General features: G+C 40.6%; 1 protein-coding gene across 1 annotated transcript in view; it reads left to right on the top strand.

The window, feature by feature from the left end:
- The window catches only part of PRTFDC1 (phosphoribosyl transferase domain containing 1), a 104,063-nt gene that overhangs the window by 15,989 nt on the left and 71,848 nt on the right, over window positions 1-16,226 (top strand). The window contains exon 3 of the mRNA XM_052651115.1: window positions 411-594. Coding sequence (XP_052507075.1) covers window positions 411-594 — 184 coding nt within the window. The remainder of the gene's footprint in view (window positions 1-410; window positions 595-16,226) is intronic.

Genomic DNA, 16,226 nt, shown 5'->3' with positions numbered 1-16,226 from the left:
GTCAGGTGGGTGAGTCATTCTCCATTTCCTCTTTCTTTGCTTTTAAGTGAGTATAATATCACCACATACCATCATAGCCTTGTTAAAGCTAACAACCAGGCTCTGTAGTGATCAAATAATTGCCTTCATGATCTTTGACATCATGTTTTACACCTTAATCATTTTTTTTGTGACACAGAGGAGAAAAAATGTACCACTGATGATATGGTTATCAGAAATATGTTTTGAACACTCTCTCTTTGTCCGACGTTAACAAAGCTTCTTTATCTGGAGGCTTTGGTCTCCCAAGACCTTTTCCACTTTTCTCCTGCATAATCAAATATGTAGAGTACATCATACAGGTTTTTTTTTTTTTTTTGAAAGGAACAAATATGCTCAGAAATTAAATGTCTTTTAATCCCTTCTTTCAGAATTGAACGGCTGGCTAAGGATATTATGAAAGACTTAGGATACTGTGACATTATGGTCCTGTGTGTACTCAAAGGAGGCTACAAGTTCTGTGCAGATCTGGTAGAACACCTGAAGAACATCAGTCGAAACTCTGATAGATGTGTCTCTATGAAGGTTGATTTCATCCGACTAAAAAGTTACAGGGTAAGTTATGATTTACTCCATTTTCATTATATGATGTTTAGAATGAACAGTGTTATCAAAGCAGAGAACTAATAATGTGATGAAAATGAAGGATGTATTTTATTTTAATTTGCAAGATACTACAACCTGTCATTCTAATAATGTTCTTGGTGGGGCGGGGAGACCCTCCTATCTATTGCTCATACAGGGAAAGAAACTTCAGGCATGATTCATGCTTTCTTTAATGGCTATAAAGTTGAGTGGTTATTTCCTGGCGCCTAGTCTCACGAATAAATGTGAGGAGAAAGAGTATTAAGGAAGTCCAGTGAATACAGATATATTTCTGCTCTGGATATCGCTCTTGGCCCTGGAGATCTGTATGAGGGCGTCCCCCCAGCGTTAGTACTTGGGTGACCGCAGTCAGGGCCCAGATATGAAGAACTAAAACCTGTAGGGACGATGAATTATCAAGAGCAGTGAGACAGAAGACCAGGAAATCTCCAACAGAAGGCTCCTACCAGTCTGTGCTGGGTTTTCGTGGCCACTCAGCTGTGTCTGACTCTTGGTGACCAGATGACTGTTGTCCGCCAAGCCCCTCTGTCCTTGGGATTTCCCAGGCAAGAATACTAGGGTGGGTTGCCATTCCCTTCTCCAGGGAATATTAGCGACCCGAGGATCGAACCCGGGTCTCCTGCATTGCAGGAAGATTCTTTACCATCTGAGCCACCAGGGAAGCCCAAATCACTAGCTTTGAATTGTGTTTTCATTGCTTTGGGACAGAATAACCACAAAGTTAGTGACTTAAACCAACACATGTTTATCATCCTACAGTTTCTCTAGGTCAGAAGTTCTCTGCTCAGAATCTTTCCAGACCGAAAACAAGGTGTTAGGTGGGGCTTTGATCACTTCTAGGATTTGGGGTCCTTCTCCAAGATCACTGATCATTAGCAGATTTCAACCCCTGATTCCCTGCTGACTCTAGACTGGATTCACTGTCAGCTCTGAGAGGCTGCCCTGGGGTCCCTGCCTCGTGGACAACAGCATAGGCTGTTCATTGCAGGGCAGGAGAACTGCTCCCTCCAGTGGGGCCCTGCTCCTTTCTAAAGGACTCCCCTGATTAGGTCAGGTCTACCCAGGATAAACTCTTTCTGATGAACTCAAAGTCAGTTGACTAATCACCTAATCATGAGAGTAAATTCCCATCATATTTACAAGTCTCGCCCACAGGTAAGTGGAGGAAATTATACACAAAGGGTGTGTGCATGAGGACAGGGATGGGAGGGCATCTTAAAATTCTGCCTAAACTACCGTTCTCTTTCTTTGACTCAGTTGCTTCAGCTTTCAAGCAGCTAGTAAATTTTTCATTTCTTAAAATACTCTGTATTTTCCTGATGACCTCTCAGGTCAGGATAAAATTGTGTTTTGGTTTTGTTTTGGGGTGTGTGTGTGTGTTTGTGTGTGTGTGGTGTGTGTGGCCATATTAACTCTAATTTATTCATTTCATCTCTTGAAAATCTTTTCTCTCTTTGTCTCTCATCCTAGTTTAAGTAGCTGTGCTTCCTTCTTACAGGATTTTTCCCCCCACTTACTTGACTCTGATCCTTATTGTAAAATCTTCTAAAATCTTAAAAAAAATTAAAGTCAGGTTTATTTGAGCCTAATTTACATGCAGTAGAATTTACCTCTGTCACTTTGGTGTTCTGTGAGTTTTAACAAATGCATAGTCATGTAAATCACCACAGTCAAGACACAGAACAGCCCTTATCACAAAAATTGTCCTTGTGTCCCTTGGTAGTTAATCCTTTCCCCAACCCCCAAGCTCTGGCTTCCGCTGATACAGTTTCTTTCCCTGGAGTTCTGCTCTTTTTAGAATGTCATATAATGTAATCAGATACTATGTGGCCTTAGTAAATCTGTAAAGCTTAGCATCTTTCATTTGAAATTCATCAACGTTGTTACATGTCCCAATAATGCATTTCTTATTGTCAAGTAGGATTTCATTGTATGGATATGCCAGTTTTAAAATCATTCATCAGCTGAAGGATATTTGGTTTGTTTCCTTTCTGGGGTGATTATGAATAAAGCTACTAAGGGGGGGTGGCAGAAGATGAGATGGTTAGATGGCATCCCTGACTCAGTGGACATGAGTTTGAGCAAACTCTGGGAGACGGTGAAGGACAGGGGAGCCTGGCATCCTGCAGTCTACGGGGATCACAAAGAGCCAGACACAGCTTAGCAGCAGCACAACAAAATATTCACATGCAGGTTTTTGTATGTACTTATGTCTTTGTTTCTCTTGAGCAAATTTGTCTTGAGATTGCTAGGTTATATGGGGAGTATTTATAAGAAATTACCAAACTATTTTCCAAGGTGATTGAATAATTTTGCTCCCCCACCAGGACTATATGAGAGTTCCAGTTGCTCTACACTTTTGGCAACACTTGGTATTGTCAATATTTCTTTATTTTTTCCTTTTTTTGTTTTACCCATTCAGATAACCAATAGTATCTCGCTGTGGTTTTAATTTGCATTTCCCCAGTGAATAATGATGTTGAGCATCCTTTTATTTGCTTTTTTGTTGTTTATACAGTTTCTTTGATGAAGTGTTTATTCAAATATCTTGCTCATTTAAAAAATTGGGTTGTTTCTTATTATTGAATTTTAAGTTTCTTATATATTTTTGTTACCAATCCTTTATTAATATGTTTTTGAATGTATTTTCCTTTCAGTGGGTTGTTATTTTTGTTTTCATTAGAGTGCTTTTTTTTCCCAAAGGGTATAATTTAAACATTTTTATGAACTCTTCTTTATCATTTTTTCCTTTGTAGATCATAATTTTTGTGTCTATAAGCAATCTTTGCTTAAATCTTTGTGTATATGAGTAATCTTTGCTTAATTCAAGGTCATGAAGATTTAGCCTCTGTTTTCTTTGAGAACTTTCCTAGTTTTAGATTTCTAGGTGTATCTAGGTGTATAATTCATGTTGTGCATGCGTGCCTAGTCACTTTAGTCGTGTCTGACTCTCTGCGACCCCATGGACCATGGCCAGCCAGGCTCCTCTGTCCATGGGATTCTCCAGGCAAGAATACTGGAGTGGGTTGCCATTAATTTATTAAAGTGGTACAGATCAATATTTCTTTTTTTTTCTTTTTGCAAGTGAATGTCCAATTTTTCCAAGATCATTTGATGAAAAAACTATTCTTTTCCATCAAATTGCCTCTGATCGTTTACTGAAAATCAGTTCACTGTATATTCGTGGGTCTATTTCTGAGCACTCTATTCAGTTCAGCTCATCTCTATGCTTATTCTTTGGTCAGTATCACACTGTTTTGATTACTATGTCTGCACAGAAGTCTGGAAGTCAGAGAGTATGTGTCCTTCAACTTTGTTCTTTTTCATAGCTGTTTATGAAAGTTTATCTTTCTATGTAAGTTTAAAAATCATGTTGTTGATGTCTTCAGAATAACTTGTAATTGATGTCCTGTACAGGAGTGTTGGAGTTACATGTTCCTTCCGGGATGCATGCTCAGAGAATTGTGTGTTAGGGTGATCTGAGAGTGGGGGTTTTGGTCCTATGATATCAAAAGGTCATCCATCAGATCTTTCCACTAGACTAGTTTAAGGGTTGGGGATCTTGACTGGTTTGACTTGGATAAGACTAACTCTCTGCCCCTGAAAGAACAGCTGTACTGTAGCAATCCATGTATCAGATGTGTTATCTGTAGGGGCTGCTGAAAGGAGTCTTGTGATATATTGTCTAAGCGATGTGGACCTTGGAGGGTGTGCAATTTTCAAAACAATTAAAGAGAGCTTAGTCAGGAAAGGCAGTTATAGGATGTTATTTATGGAGCAAGTTATAGTTTAAGGGATCCAACTGATGACTGCCCTTGGTTTCACTATTTCACTATGGTAAACTTTTCCTTGAATTTCAATTTCTAATTGTCTGTTGCAGGTACATAGAAATTTTGTGTATTGAACACTTGACTTTTCAAAACTCTCTCATTAGTTTAAATAGCTCTTTTGTAGATGCTTTGGGGTTTTTCTATGAAGATAATGGTTTTCCTTCTTTCTTTCTAATTTGTGTATTTACTTCATTTTATTGCTTTATTGCACTGGCTAGGACTTCCTGTACAATTCTGAATAGAAATAGTGAAAGAAAATCTTCTTACTTTGTTATCAGTCATGTGATATTAACTGTTACATCCTCAAGTTTTTGTTGTATTGTTTTCATTTTCATTCAACTCAAACTATTTTCAAATTTCCTTTGTGACTTCCTCTTTCATTCATGGATTATTTCTTGCTGTTTAATTTCCAAATATTTGGGGATTTTCCAGAGATAGCTCTGCATGATTTCTAGTTTAATTCTGTTGCAGAAAGAGTACTTTGTATGACTTCACTTCTTTTACATTTTTTAAGTCTTGTTTCATGGTCCAGAATATGGTCAATCTTGCTGAAACTAACAGCATTGTGATCCATGTCAGATTAAACAGTGTTACTGCTTTTCACCATCCATTTCTCTAAACATCCTCTATTTTATCAGTGTTTCAACCTAGAGGCACACGTTCTAACACTTCTTATAATGTATCCTGTTTGTTTGTTGCTAGTTCTGAACAAACATTTGTATGTATATAGCTCCAGGAATATTGTGATCATTTTTGCTGCATCTAAACAGATATTTTTGGACTTCCCTGCTGGTCCAGTGGTTAAGACTTCTCGAGTATGATGTAGAGGGTGCAGGTTTGATCCCTTTTCAGGGAACTAAGATCCCACATGCTGTGTGGCACAGCCAAAAAAAAATTTTTTTTAAAGCAATGAACAGATATATTCAAATCAACATTATTTCTCCTGGGGATCAGGCTGTGGAGGCTCCTACCCAGGGTTCTGATGAAGGAGGAAGCGAGAATAGACTTTAAATGTTTATCGCCAGCATCGGTCCTTACACACACATTTTAGTGTTTGTCCCACCTTTAAATCATGTAGCAACCAAGCATAACTGTGGCATCTCTCCTCTTCCCTTCTTACAAAATGTCCTTCCTCTTGTCCATCACCAAGGTGACGCAGACCATCTGCTGATCAATCACCTCACATAAAAGCCTGCCTGCTCACTCAGAGCAAGCTTTGCCCCTGATTAAATACCCTCTCAGGAATGGATAGAAAACCATACTCATAGACCAGGCTCTCAGGCAAACAGCCCAGCTTTCTCTGCTCACAGCATGTAAGCTGTCCTCATCCCGAGATGGATTCAGTGCCTTCAGATTAGTCTTGAGCTGACCACCCCTTTACACACTCGAACTCTTGCCACAGTCCTGAGGACAGAGAGCCATTAAAAGCCCAAGCTAACAACACCACCAAGGAAGGGAAACAGGACTAACTCATTTTCCTCTGAGGGTGTCTGGTGCTCCCGCATACCTCCAAGCCGACTCATCTTGGCAGAAACAACGGCCGCTGAGGTATTCTTTTCATTCCTGCAGAAGTTCCTGGGGGGCAGTCAGGACTCCGTGGGCTGTTGCGGGTGCTGGGCAAAAGCATCATGTAGGTTTACTCCCTCCTATGCTTCTACTCTGTGATTCTTTTATTTGTTTGAGGAAAACGTTGGAAGTTCCGTTTACTGAGAAGCTGTGTCTCCTTGTCACAGCCATTGGCATTCGGAGGTCACTCAAGGGGCTCTTTTACTAGGAGGGGACCCAGTGGTTTTACGCCCTCCGCTTAAGTCTACTAAGGGACCTTCCTAGGGTATGGATGGGTCAGACGTCTCAAGGCAATTTGACTTGTCTTTGTGTTGTATTACACTTCCCATGAGACATGAAATGAATTTGCTGAACGATACCCATCTAGACGAAGATTACTTAGAAATTAGCCTTAGGCTAATTTATTGGAGAGCATGGCCCACAGACTCCTGGTTTTTAAATGAAGTGAGAGGCGCTGGCAGCCTGGATCCCTTAACGTTTCAAGGTTTCCTTCCTCCTTCCCTTCTTTCGTTTTCCCTTCTGTCCCTCTGTTCAGTAGTTCTCACTTAGCTCTCGCTAGATTAATTAATTTAATCTCATTTAATCCTGACTGTAACTCTGCCAAGTATCTCTCAGCTTTTTTATTTTTTTAAACTGGTGAAGAAAAAGAGGCTCAGAAAGTTTAATTAACTCATTCATATAAGGTCACACAGCCAGTAGATAGTAGAGAAAGCACCAGAGGCCAGACCATCGATCTCTCAAGCTTGTGCCCTTTGCAACATATCACATTTTCCACAAAATTTTACTGTTTCATGACGTATTGATATGTTTGCTAACATTTATTAAAGGAGTTGGTTGTATTTTTCTTCTAAAAAATATATGACAAACATTAAGTTCATATATACAGTTATTGTTATCATTATGCAATAATTTGCCTTTAGGAAATGGTGACATTACTTGAGAAAATCCAGAAGTTGCACGAGAGAGAGAACTTATGGCATGTATTACATTCCATGGGCCCACAGGAGGCTATACTTTGTAGTTTGTCTTAAAAGATCAACAAAACTTGTGAGAGTATTCAGTGTTTATTTTATTTAGCAAAGAATCTAATTTCAGTTATTTCTCAAAAGAATTTATTTGTTTGAGGGGCCTGATTTTTCAGCTGATCTAATAACCCAAAGATAACACTGCATTATGTGAGCACTTATTTGTGTTACACCATTACATTACACATTAAACAAATATTTTCTTTTTCTCAAAGTAATACATGCGAATAGTTAACAACCCAAACAATAAATTTAATTGTGGCAGTTTTATGGAATAAGCAACTTGAAAATTCTCTTGCTACAAACATCTAATAATACTAGGTGAATATAATAATAAATTTTTAGTCACTTACTTACTGATTGTGGCACAAGGGATCTTAGTTCTTAGACAGAGGGTTGAACCCGCAGCCCCCTGCAGTGAAACCGTGGAGTCTTAACCACTGGATTGCTAGGGAAGTCTCTAAAAAGCCTTTTAAATGCTTACTGGAGTTCATAAAGGTAGGGGATATCCAAGGCAGAAATGAAGAGTCTGAGAATCTAAGCATAAATGTGCACCGGGGGCTTCTAGGAGCGGGGGTTGGGAGTTGTCTTAGTAATCTGACTTTAACCCCCATGCAGAGACAGATAGCAAAGCCTCGGACTTCTATCAGATGAGACATTAGATGAGACCCTCATGCAAAGCCATTGCCTTCAAAAATACATGCCCTTGCTGAAAAAAAAAAATCCATCCTCTAGTAATGGGAGACACTAAGAAGCTAGCTTGTCATTCTTGGCCTACCCTAGAGGGGAAAGTAAATATCCTGTGAGAACTTTTAAACATGAATCTGTACCACATGTGAGTCTGAGGTTTTCATTTACTTCACCTGTATCATCTGGGAAACTCCAACCAGAAAACTTAATACTAAAATTGGTCTCAGACCACAAAATCCACAAGACACCTGGTAGAAGCAAGTGGAAAACCTCTGTGGAGGAAATACCTTAACTTCAGCCAGATTCCTACAGATATACCTCACTTAACCTGAGCTCACAATCCCAAAGCACAGAAGATGCATAGAAGCAATCTTTCACAGGCAAGATCGGCTGGCAAAGTAAATAGCAAAAATAGGTAAGCAAGCTATGTGAAAGACAATAAAAAATAATTATAATTACTTTGACTAAAGACATAAAAGGATTTAAATAAAAGATAACACAACACAAGAAGAAAAAAATAAATGAGAACTTTTGGACAGGAAAGAACAGAATGTCTAGCAGTGAGAAAGATACCGATTGAACGGATAAGAAAGTAACTCAAATAACAGGATAAGCAGCAGATTGAAGTTCTTATGGGTATGAATTTTGAACTGGAAAACAGATCTGAAAAAATGATTCAGGAGGTAGCATGGATAGAGATGAAATATGAGAGAGGATAGGAGACATGAAAAGTTGAGTGAGAAGATACAAAAGATGTTACCGAGGAATTCCATAAGGAAAGATTAGAGAAAATTGAGGAGAGGTAATTTTTGATAAGATAATGCCTAAACTGGTTCCAAATAGGAAAAGGAGTACGTCAAGGCTGTATATTGTCACCCTGCTTACTTAACTTCTGTGCAGAGTACATCATGAGAAACGCTGGACTGGAAGAAGCACAAGCTGGAATCAAGATTGCCAGGAGAAATATCAATAACTTCAGATATGCAGATGACACCACGCTTATGGCAGAAAGTGAAAGGAACTAAGAAGTCTCTTGATGAAAGTGAAAGAGGAGAGGGAAAACGTTGGCTTAAAGCTCAACATTCAAAAAACGAAGATCATGGCATCCGGTCCCATCACTACATGGGAAATAGACGGGGAAACAGTAGAAACAGTGTCAGACTTTATTTTTTGGGGCTCCAAAATCACTGCAGATGATGACTGCAGCCATGAAATTAAAAGACGCTTACTCCTTGGAAGAAAAGTTATGACCAACCTAGACAGCATATTCAAAAGAAGAGACATTACTTTGCCGACTAAGGTCCATCTAGTCAAGGCTATAGTTTTTCCAGTAGTCATGTATGGATGTGAGAGTTGGACTGTGAAGAAGGCTGAGCACCGAAGAATTGATGCTTTTGAACTGTGGTGTTGGAGAAGACTCTTGAGAGTCCCTTGGACTGCAAGGAGATCCAACCAGTCCATTCTGAAGGAGATCAGCCCTGGGAATTCTTTGAAAGGACTGATGCAGAAGCTGAAACTGCAGTACTTTGGCCACCTCATGCGAAGAGTTGACTCATTGGAAAAGACTCTGATGCTGGGAGGGATTGGGGTTAGGAGGAGAAGGGGACGACAGAGGATGAGATGGCTGGATGGCATCACTGACTCGATGGACATGAGTCTGAGTGACCTCCAGGAGTTGGTGATGGGCAGGGAGGCCTGGCGTGCTGCGATTCATGGGGTTGCAAAGAGTTGGACATGACTGAGCGACTGAACTGAATCATATTCCAGAGCTGATGGGAGACATGAATATCCAGGAAGCACATATCCAGTGAGACCACACGTAGACACATCTGGTGAAACTGAAAAGCAAGATCCCAGAGTCAAAGAACAGATCATGAAAGTAACTGGGAAGAAATTAAAAGTTCTCTCCTATCCTGTCAACAGATTTCTCAAAAGCAACAGCAGAAATCAGAAGACATGGTGTAGTAACATCATCATTCTGAGAGAAAATACCTGGTAACAGATTTTCATTTGAGCTGATCTTGAACTCAAGTGTGAGGGCCAGCTATAGACATCAGTGGTCACCTTCCAGAAGAGTTTCCTGATAATAGATACTGGCTGAAAACATCTTCTAATTCATTTTAGTATATTTAGGGTTCAGTTCAGTCGCTCAGTTGTGTCCGACTCTTTGCAACCCCATGAATTGCAGCACACCAGGCCTCCGGGTCCATCACCAACTCCTGGAGTTCATTCAAACTCATGCCATCGAGTCAGTAATGCCATCCAGCCATCTCATCCTCTGTTGTCCCCTTCTCCTCCTGCCCCCAATCTATCCCAGCGTCAGAGTCTTTTCCAATGAGTCAACTCTTCGCATGAGGTGGCCAAAGTACTGGCGTTTCAGCTGTAGCATCATTTCTCCCAAAGAAGGAAATTGAAGCCAGTTGAATAAACATAAACCCCTCATCCAAGATAAGGAGCAGTGGCTGCACTTTGTTGGAGCAGCCGTGAAGAGATACCCCATGTCCAAGGTAAGAGAAACCCAAGTAAGATGGTAGCTGTTGCAAGAGGGCATCAGAGGGCAGACACACTGAAACCATAATCACAGAAAACTAGTCAATCTAATCACACTAGGCCCACAGCCTTGTCTAACTCAGTGAAACTAAGCCATGCCCACAGGGCAACCCAAGACGGGCAGGTCACGGTGGAGAGGTCTGACATAATGTGGTCCACTGGAGAAGGGAATGGCAAACCACTTCAGTATTCTTGCCTCGAGAACCCCATGAACAATATGAAAAGGCAAAATGATAGGATACTGAAAGAGGAACTCCCCAGGTCAGTAGGTGCCCAATATGTTACTGGAGATCAGTGGAGAAATAACTCCAGAAAGAATGAAGGGATGGAGCCAAAGCAAAAACAATACCCAGTTGTGGATGTGACTAGTGATAGAAGCAAGGTCCGATGTGGTAAAGAGCAATATTGCATAGGAACCTGGAATGTCAGGTCCGTGAATCAAGGTAAATTGTAAGTGGTCAAACGAGATGGCAAGAGTGAACGTCGACATTCTAGGAATCAGCGAACTAAAATGGACTGGAATGGGTGAATTTAACTCAGATGACCATTATATCTACTACTGAGGGCAGGAATCCCTTAGAAGAAATGGAGTAGCCATCATGGTCAACAAAAGAGTCCGAAATGCAGTATTGGATGCAACCTCAAAAACAACAGAATGATCTCTGTTCGTTTCCAAGGCAAACCATTCAGTATCACAGTAATCCAGGTCTATGCCCCAACCAGTAATGCTGAAGAAGCTGAAGTTGAACGGTTCTATGAAGACCTACAAGACCTTTTAGAACTAACACCCAGAAAAGATGTCCTTTTCATATAGGGGACTGGAAAGCAAAAGTAGGAAGTCAGGAAACACCTGGAGTAACAGGCAAATTTGGCCTTGGAATACAGAATGAAGCAGGGCAAAGACTAATAGAGTTTTGCCAAAAAAATGCACTGGTCATAGCAAACACCCTCTTCCAACAAAACAAGAGAAGACTCTACACATGGACATCACCAGATGCTCAACACTGAAATCAGATTGATGATATTCTTTGCAGCCAAAGATGGAGAAGCTCTATACAGTCAGCAAAAACAAGACCGGGAGCTGACTGTGGCTCAGATCATGAACTCCTTATTACCAAATTCAGACTTAAATTGTAAAATGTAGGGAAAACCACCAGACCATTCAGGTATGAACTAAATCAAATCCCTTATGATTATACAGTGGAAGTGAGAAATAGATTTAAGGGACTAGATCTGATAGAGTGCCTGATGAACTATGGACTGAGGTTCGTGACATTGTACAGGAGACAGGGATCAAGACCATCCTCATTGAAAAGAAATGCAAAAAAGCAAAATGGCTGTCTGGGGAGGCCTTACAAATAGCTGTGAAAAGAAGAGAAGCAAAAGCGAAGGAGAAAAGGAAAGATATAGGCATCTAAATGCAGAGTTCCAAAGAATAGCAGGAAGAGATAAGAAAGCCTTCCTCAGGGATCAATGCAAAGAAATAGAGGAAAAGAACAGAATGAGAAAGACTAGAGATCTCTTCAAGAAAAGTAGAGATACCAAGGGAACATTTCATGCAAAGATGGGCTCGATGAAGGACAGAAATGGTCTGGACCTAACAGAAGCAGAAGATACTAAGAAGAGGTGGCAAGAATACACAGAAGAACTATACAAAAAAGATCTTCACGACCCAAGATAACCATGATGGTGTGATCACTCACCTAGAACCAGACATCCTGGAATGTGAAGTCAAGTGGGCCTTAAAAAGCATCACTACGAACAAAGCTAGTGGAGGTGATGGAATTCCAGTTGAGCTATTTCAAATCCTGAAAGATGATGCTGTGAAAGGGCTGCACTCAATATGCCAAGAAATCTGGAAAACTCAGCAGTGGCCACAGGACTGGAAAAGGTCAGTTTTCATTCCAATGACAAAGAAAGGCAATGCCAAAGAATGCTCAAACTACCACACAATTGCACTCATCTCACACGCTAGTAAAGTAATGCTCAAAATGCTCCAAGCCAGGCTTCAGCAATACGTGAACCGCGAACTTCCAGATGTTCAAGCTGGTTTTGGAAAAGGCAGAGGAACCAGAGATCAAATTGCCAACATCCACTGGATCATGGAAAAAGCAAGAGAGTTCCAGAAAAACATCTATTATTGACTATGCCAAAGCCTTTGACTCTGTGGACCACAACAAACTGTGGAAAATTCTGGAAGAGATGAGAATACCAGACCACCTGACCTGCCTCTTGAGAAACCTATATGCAGGTCAGGAAGCAACAGTTAGAACTGGACATGGAACAACAGACTGGTTCTGAATAAGAAAAGGAGTATGTCAAGGCTGAATATTGTCCCCCTGCTTATTTAACTTCTATGCAGAGTACATCATAAGAAATGCTGGGCTGGAAGAAGCACAAGCTGGAATCAAGATTGCTGGGAGAAATATCAATCACCTCAGATATGCAGATGACAGAAAGTGAAGAGGAACTAAAAAGCCTCTTGATGAAAGTGAAAGAGGAGAGTGAAAAAGTTGGCTTAAAGCTCAACATTCAGAGAATGAAGATCATGGCATCTGGTCCCATCACTTCATGGGAAATAGATGGGGAAACAGTGGAAACAGTGTCAGACTTTATTTTGGGGGGCTCCAAAATCACTGCAGATGATGACTGCAGCCATGAAATTAAAAGACTCTTACTCCTTGGAAGAAAAGTTATGACCAACCTAGATAGCATATTCAAAAGCAGAGACATTACTTTGCCAACAAAGGTCCGTCTAGTCAAGGCTATGGTTTTTCCAGTGGTCATGTATGGATGTGAGAGTTGGACTGTGAAGAAGACTGAGTCCCGAGGAATTGATGCTTTTGAACTGTGGTGTTGGAGAAGACTCTTGAGAGTCCCTTGGACTGCAAGGAGATCCAACCAGTCCATTCTGAAGGAGATCAGCCCTGGGTGTTCTTTGGAAGGAATGATGCTGAAGCCAAACTCCAGTACTTTGGCCACCTCATGCGAAGAGTTGACTCATTGGAAAAAACTCTGATGCTGGGAGGGATTGGGGGCAGGAGGAGAAGGGGATGACAGAGGATGAGATGGCTGGATGGCATCACTGACTCGATGGACGTGAGTCTGAGTGAACTCCGGGAGTTGGTGATGGACAGGGAGGCCTGGCGTGCTGCGATTCATGGGGTTGCAAAGAGTCGGACACGACTGAGCGACTGAACTGAACTGAATAAACATAATGGAAATGAATTGACAAGCATGTAGGTAAATCAGCAAAGATAGGTTCAGATAATAATTGGTAAAATAATAGTACTGACTACGACCCATTTTATAGGAAAACAATCAAGGTGGAATAAATACCAGCTCACAGTCAGTTTTAAAAGACCAGAGTAAAAGCATTCTAAGGTTTTCTATGGTTTAGGAGAAGTATAGAGAGGTTTATGATTTACAAAATTTCAGTTAGATATGCCTGTTAAAGTTTAGGTGTAACCACTGAAAGAATAAGAATACAGTATATATTACGTATACCTTCCCAGCAAATAGAAAGGATGAAATGAATAAAGAAGTCTCCGAACTTGATTGATTCAGTAGGAGAAGGAAAATGAGTAACAGTTGGTAACATTGTTATACCCGTTTTACAGAGGAAGATGAGACCTGGGCTGTTAAGTAACATGCCAAAGGTGGAACAGCTTGTAATAGGACTAATATTCAAACCCAAGTTCAACTCCAGAGCCCAAAACTGTGACCACTAAAACATAATGTGAATCTAGAGATGTGTTGATGTATTGAGATGTATTAGGCTAAAAGGAGGGAAATTTCACCAAATGAATCAGCTTAATTTTTTCCTGCGGTTTATTTTGATTTACATACCTAGGTTAAGCCAACTCCTATAACTGCTGGAAGAATGGCAAAATCTATAAATAGACAATTAACTGCTTATTTTTCTGACGTGTTATGTTTGATATTAATAAACTATGAAATGCCCTCCAGGAAAAATGAATAATGAATATTCACAGGGGTTTTTTTTGTAAATGATGGGAAATTATGATTTTTTTTTTCATCTTTGCCCCCTCCGCCATGGAGATTCTCCAAAAGGTTAGAACATTCATTCCACCTGCTTCCTCTCTGGATTCAGTTAGAGCTGCTGCTCTTGGGAAGGCAGACCTAGCAGAATCTCCAAGAAACCTTGAACTCCAAGCTCCCTGCCAACTCTGGAGGCTGTAGTCTTGAATCAAAGAGAAACGGGCATCATTCAGCTGCCAGTTGAACTCCCCACCTTAGTGTGTTCTGAAGAAGCTCTTTCTGGGTAAGGGTGGGAAGCCTTTCAAAACGTCTCTTCTAAGGCGCTTGGGGGTAAAGAAATGGGAGGATATGAGAGAAGTCGGATGGAATATTGGTAGGTGCTAACAAGGGCCAGCTTCTTTGTATGTGGATGTATTATTTGCAAGTCTTTTCCTTTTATTCCCTCTGAAATGCTGCCTTGATTTAAAGCTGCTTCAATCTGTGTACAATCCAACGTGAGGATAAAGTGTGCTTCAGGGAACTATACTCTGATTTGTTCATGTTCCACCATTTCAATAGCTAACCTGTGAGCAAAGTAAAATCTTCATCGAACTTCAAGTCTTTACAAACCAAGAATTTAATTTGAGGCGTCGTAGTTGCCCTGGATCCCTTCCCTGTGCTCCTTGTACATGCCCTGCTTGTATTCATCAGTAATTCCTGTGTGTTGGCAGCACCGAGAGGAAGCTTTCTGGACATAAAATAGAATGCAGAGTGGGCTGCAGTGGGACTGAGACGTTTGCCATGCAGGGTATGTGGGCCCCTGGGGATGCTGGCACCTTTATTAAAGAGGCTCATTAGAGCAAAGAGTTGGCCACAGACCTATTCCCATGAGAGGAGTTTCTTCTCTTTCATTCCCAGAGTTCAGAACAAAAGCTTTAAGTCATCCTTTGTCATCCAAGCTAGTGAGGAATGGGTAAGGGATAGATAAACCAGACCCAGCATCCCGAGAGTTAGTGTTTTCACTTCACCTTGCAAAGCCTGTCACTGTAAGTTTTCCACATAGTAAGGGGGGCTAAATGCCTCCTTTCTTTTTTTTTTTCAATTTATTTTAATAAAAACAAAGATAAGAACTGTTTACTCATTTCTTCCACCTCTTACTGCCCACCCACCCATCCACACCTCTAGTAACCACCAATCTGTTCTGTATCACCGAGGTTTTTTTAGTTTCCATGCATAAGTGATCATGTAATATTTATCTTTTTCTGATTTATTTCACTTAGCATAATGCCCTCAAATTCCGTCTACATTGTTGCGAATGGCAAAGTTTCATTCTTTTTTATGGCTGGATAATACTTCACTGTGTGTGTGTGTGTGTGTGTGTGTGTGTGTGTGTGTGTGTACCACATCCTCGTCTTTATCCGTGTTTATCAGTGGGCACATAGGTTGTTTCTGTACTGATTATTGTGAATAATACTGCAGTAAGTATGCAGAACTGTTTTCAAATTAGTGGTTTTGGTTTTTTCAGATAAATGCCCAGAACTAGAATTGCTGAATCATAGGATAGTTCTATTTTTAATTATTTGAGGAATTTCCATTCTTTTTTCCATAGTGACTGCATCAATTGACTTTCCTACCACCAGTGCACAAGGGTTTTCTTTTCTCCATATCCTCACCAACACTTGCTATTTGAAATAGAAAATCTTAACAGACCAGTTACTATTAAGGTGATTGAATCAGTAATCAAAATCCTCCTAACAAACAAAAGTCCTAAGACTCGACAGCTTCACTGATGAATCCTCCCTTTCTTTTTGAGGCAGGAAGTCCACCTTTAGTAGAGTCCCATCTTGGACTTGGGGTGAGAAGAAGGACCCCAGTTTGATTCTTTAGAGATAGACAGGTGGAGGAAAGAGGTCCTCAGTTCTTGGAGATGGCACCCCAC

The sequence above is a fragment of the Budorcas taxicolor genome, chromosome 13, assembly GCF_023091745.1.
Source record: "Budorcas taxicolor isolate Tak-1 chromosome 13, Takin1.1, whole genome shotgun sequence".
Classification (NCBI taxonomy): Eukaryota; Metazoa; Chordata; class Mammalia; order Artiodactyla; family Bovidae; genus Budorcas; species Budorcas taxicolor.
This window is presented reverse-complemented; position numbering and strand designations above follow the sequence as displayed.